We start from the raw sequence: 4,333 nt of genomic DNA, 5'->3' as shown, positions 1-4,333 counted from the left end.
TACGTCGCAATAATTCTTCCGTTTTATGAGAGTTGTTATGTTGCAATTTTTCCTAGTAAAGGACGGTCGTTACAGAATTGTTACGTATGGGGTGATGATTTGATATACCTGTAAATGTTACAAACTAATTACATATAATGAGATTCTTTACCTGTTTAAATTGTCCAGGTGTCCCTTCTGTGTTTGATTACAGCGGCATACATATTGGTGTTTTCCATCGTTGTCTTCAACTTTGGTGAGCCTATATTGCGAAGAGAAGAAAATATGAGAAATATGAGGAAATGGACGAAAGAACCTAGTGGATACTTCAACAATGAAAGTTATATAACTCGGAACGAAGTCCAGTTAGGTACAGTCTACAACGTAAGTAGCAAACGTGTACAAAATGATGCTAAAATTCAAACACTGACGCCCCACCGAAGTGATACAAAATATTCACACCAGGAAAGCTCAAATCACCTTAGAGCAAGTGTGAAGGACTGCGAAAATAAAAATCTTCTGTTTTTTTACTGTGGCAGGCAAATAGGACTGTGCGGCGGGTTAGGGGATAGGCAGAAAGGCCTTGTGTCCGTATTTCTGCTCTCAATCCTGACGAATAGGACATTTCAGATTGTAATGGAAAGACCATGTGACATTAGTAACTACCTCCAACCCAATGTTTACGACTGGCATTTATGTCATAAGAAATTAATTCTCAACAAAACGATAACAGTGCATCGCCTTGTAGATAACTCGACATTCAGAGATCGTGTTCCAAACTTTAAAATTGATAATGTCTTTAATAAAAGAATAGAATTTGTTGGTAATAACGAATACTGGGTAGATGAAATTAAGCAGCATCCCGTTGCGCGCACTGACATGCCATGGATATTCAACATATCAACCGCAGGAATCTTTCGGCGTGTTCTACAGTATTTATTCGAACCTAAAGAAAAGTTGCAAAGTAGTATCGATGAGGTTTTACAAAAACGTGGGGACAAACAATTAGTTTGTTCTCATATACGTATCGGACAGAATCCATCCATTCCAAACGACACTGTATTAAGAGAGGGTCGCCCAAATGTAACTCTTGTGACGAACTATATGAAACGATTTAACGACTTAAGCAAGTACCGTATATATGTAGCTTCAGATTCCGACGATGTTAAAAGAAATGTGAAAAGCTTGTTTGGGGAAATTGTCCTCACAATTCCCGGAAAGATAGTCCATGTGGATAAACCAGATACCGGTAGGAATTCCTGCCAACAGTTTTACAATGTCCTGCTAGAGCAATATGTTCTGTCCCGTTGTGAACTGTTAATTCTCACGCGCAGTAACTTTGGTGTCACGTCCGCGTATATGCGAAAAACTTCTGATAATCTTTACTGTTTGTTCAATAAACTCAAATGGTTTTTAGAATCTTCCAGTCAACATTCGTACAGAACTGAATGACACCCTGCTTGCCAATGAGGTATTTTGTGAAACACTGTAAGTGTCTCCTGAGCGTTATTTGCTTTAATTCGCAACGGTTTTGCATTGAATGAAGGAGACTATGATGGCATGCACGAAAATCAATCTATAAAGAGACGAACAGAACCTTCTTTTGCTTTGTAATTGATTGTGATTTGCTTGCGATTCTTCTTTAAAATATATGTATTTTTTATTTTATTTAATACGTATTTACCTAAATGCTCTATGTGTAATTATATCCATATCGTTTACCGTTTCTTTCAACTTGTACAACATTCATTTTTAATTCTTGGGATATTTTTTGTTGATCTTGCCTCTTCATCTTTATGATAGTGTTCGATTTTATGAAAGTGTAGGCTTAAACAGTACATTCAATATACAGTTGGCACAAAAATTTTAATTAAACGCTTTAAAATGTTCACTAGGGGATGTAGATAATTATAGGGCTATGTCTGTACTATGCTATCCTTTGACTTAACATTACGTTGAGACGCCAATCAATTGCAACAATCTTCAAATGTCGCTAGAACTATGACGTAACTCGTAACTTAGTCTGCAAAAATAATTCTTTGTATGTGCGCATAGATATGGTGTGATAGGTCTCTGTAACCTGAAGACAATAAAGCTGAACGCCTATTAATTATATATATTAATGTTGCGCAAAAGGTTTTCTTATCATTTGATTGATTATTTACAGTAGCAAGAACTCGTATGTTATTCTGGAACGATAATTTGCAACAAAATATCAAAAACATTCAGATATGTTTTTACCGCTGTCTGCCATTCATGTTCTATTCGTGTTTTTCTCTATAACTTACCAAATGACATTATTGTTATTTCTTAATATTTAATATTGAAGTTACTGAAAAAGGGGTAAATTAAATTTGTTATTAAAAACTGAAATGAGATCGTGATCATCTAATTAGATGGAAATACATTTAAACCTGGAACAAAACAAATACCATTTGTATAAGCAAGTTCAAAGTTAATGCATATATATATATATATATATATATATATATATATATATATATATATATATATATATATATATATATATATATATATGGGTAATGTAGTGCGATTTTTCTTGATAGGTGATAATTACACTGATATTGCATCTTGGTATTTTTCTTGGTATGTAACCTGTTATCTTTACAGTTGATAACTACAATTATAATGTATTGCAATATATCTTGGTGTGTATCTGGGAAGTCATACAGATAAGATACAAATAGATATATTGCATGTTAAATACTTGTCTTCTAGTGTCTTAATGGATTGATTTTATGTTTAGAGACATTGTGGGAAGTAATTCAGCTTTTTCTTCAGATGCTTTATTTTTTATTCTATGATATCAATTATGAAATATATTGTTTGATGGATTGTTTAAAATTTACTAGAAATTCATATGTATTTGTAATGGTAGTACTAAACTACTGTGAAAACTATACGGCTACCAGATTCATGCTCCATAATAACTGATTTAGAAATAAAATACCTTTAAAGTTACAAAACATGATCTTTCGGTATTTAAAGCCAAACATTCAATAATTTGTCTTTACTACAAAACAATTTGGTATTAGTTTGAAATATTGAATTATTGCTAAACTTTAAGCATTTTGGTTATTCTTTAGCTCGTTCGATTTATATCGCTAATTTTGTCACATTTTATTCTAAGAGACAGAAATTCCAGAACTATAAGTTTGGAAGCATTCAATAAATATAATAATTTTATGTGTAATTCTCTATCCCGAATCTATAACTTTACATGAGTCATTTCCTACATATAATGATTTTTGATTTAATTAATAAAAAAAACTGTACCTTAATATCATTTTAGAGATGTTGCCTTCCCTTACACATCGAACCTGGTACCCAAGCAATGTTATCGTCGTGCATCACGGACATACACCTCCGCAAGGGAGACAAGAAAACTCTGTTTCTGTTTTTCGATTTGAGAGTTGTCTCATCAATAAATTTGGGATGGTGAAAAGGAAACTACCATAACAAGAGATGGTGAAGGAACATTTATCATGAATGGTTATTGGTGGGGATAGTCATCCTAAAAAGAGTTTTTAAAAAAGTCTTTGCGTAATAGTAGCACTCTAAACAATTATTTATTTTCTAACCACGTAATTCAATCACCATTATGTAATTCTGAAGACGCATGTGAGAATGCATCGGAGTAGTATCAGGGAGTTGATGTTATGGAGATCAACGAAGGATGACTACGTTTGCCTTTGACGATGGACATGCTATTTCAAGGTTCATCTAAAGCAGGTTTTGATCTCAATTGTAAAGTGTTTAAAAATGTTCTCTCTCTCTCTCTCTCTCTCTCTCTCTCTCTCTCTCATGCTAAGTACTTTTTATATAGGGGTAAGACTGTATCAATGTTATCGAATGTGTTGCCCAACCAGAATGCCGTCATTAATAAGGGAATATAATTTGTTTAAATTCAAAAATATAACATGTACATTAGTACCAGTTTTGTGACATCAAGAGGAAATTGAACTGGGAGAGATTTCGACCTCATGGGCAGCGATATCCCACTGAAGGAAAAGAACGGTGCTTATCTGGTACACGTGTTTCATGATATGTATTGTCACTTATTAAACATAACTTACTTTAAAGCTTCTTTTTATAATTTTTCATTCATAAGGTGGCTTATAAATCTTAAAAGCACTGGTCTTAGTACGTAAAAACATTTCTAAAAACACCTGTCTAAACATCGCATAAAAGCTATATCTTTCCAACAATCTTTACACCGGTGTTGTCATTTTAGATCTAGCCAGTCAAACGGGGTAGTATGTATCTAGTGTAGATAAAATTGACACTGACATAGACTGACTCTTACTTGAGGCATTTTTCATAATTTTGATAC

At 33.3% G+C, this 4,333-nt stretch overlaps 1 protein-coding gene across 1 annotated transcript; it reads left to right on the top strand.

Moving 5' to 3' along the window:
* The first annotated feature begins 273 nt into the window (after positions 1-273).
* Positions 274-1,431, top strand: LOC149779601 (uncharacterized). The gene has a single exon (XM_089938447.1). The coding sequence runs from the start codon at positions 274-276 to the stop codon at positions 1,429-1,431; it is 1,158 nt and encodes a 385-aa protein (XP_089794573.1).
* The last annotated feature ends 2,902 nt before the right edge of the window (positions 1,432-4,333 follow it).

The sequence above is a fragment of the Sinohyriopsis cumingii genome, chromosome 17 (genome assembly GCF_028554795.1).
Source record: "Sinohyriopsis cumingii isolate HCF-2022 chromosome 17, ASM2855479v2, whole genome shotgun sequence".
NCBI lineage: Eukaryota > Metazoa > Mollusca > Bivalvia > Unionida > Unionidae > Sinohyriopsis > Sinohyriopsis cumingii.
The sequence above is the reverse complement of the archived record's forward strand: the minus strand, read 5'-3'. Positions and strand labels throughout refer to the sequence as shown.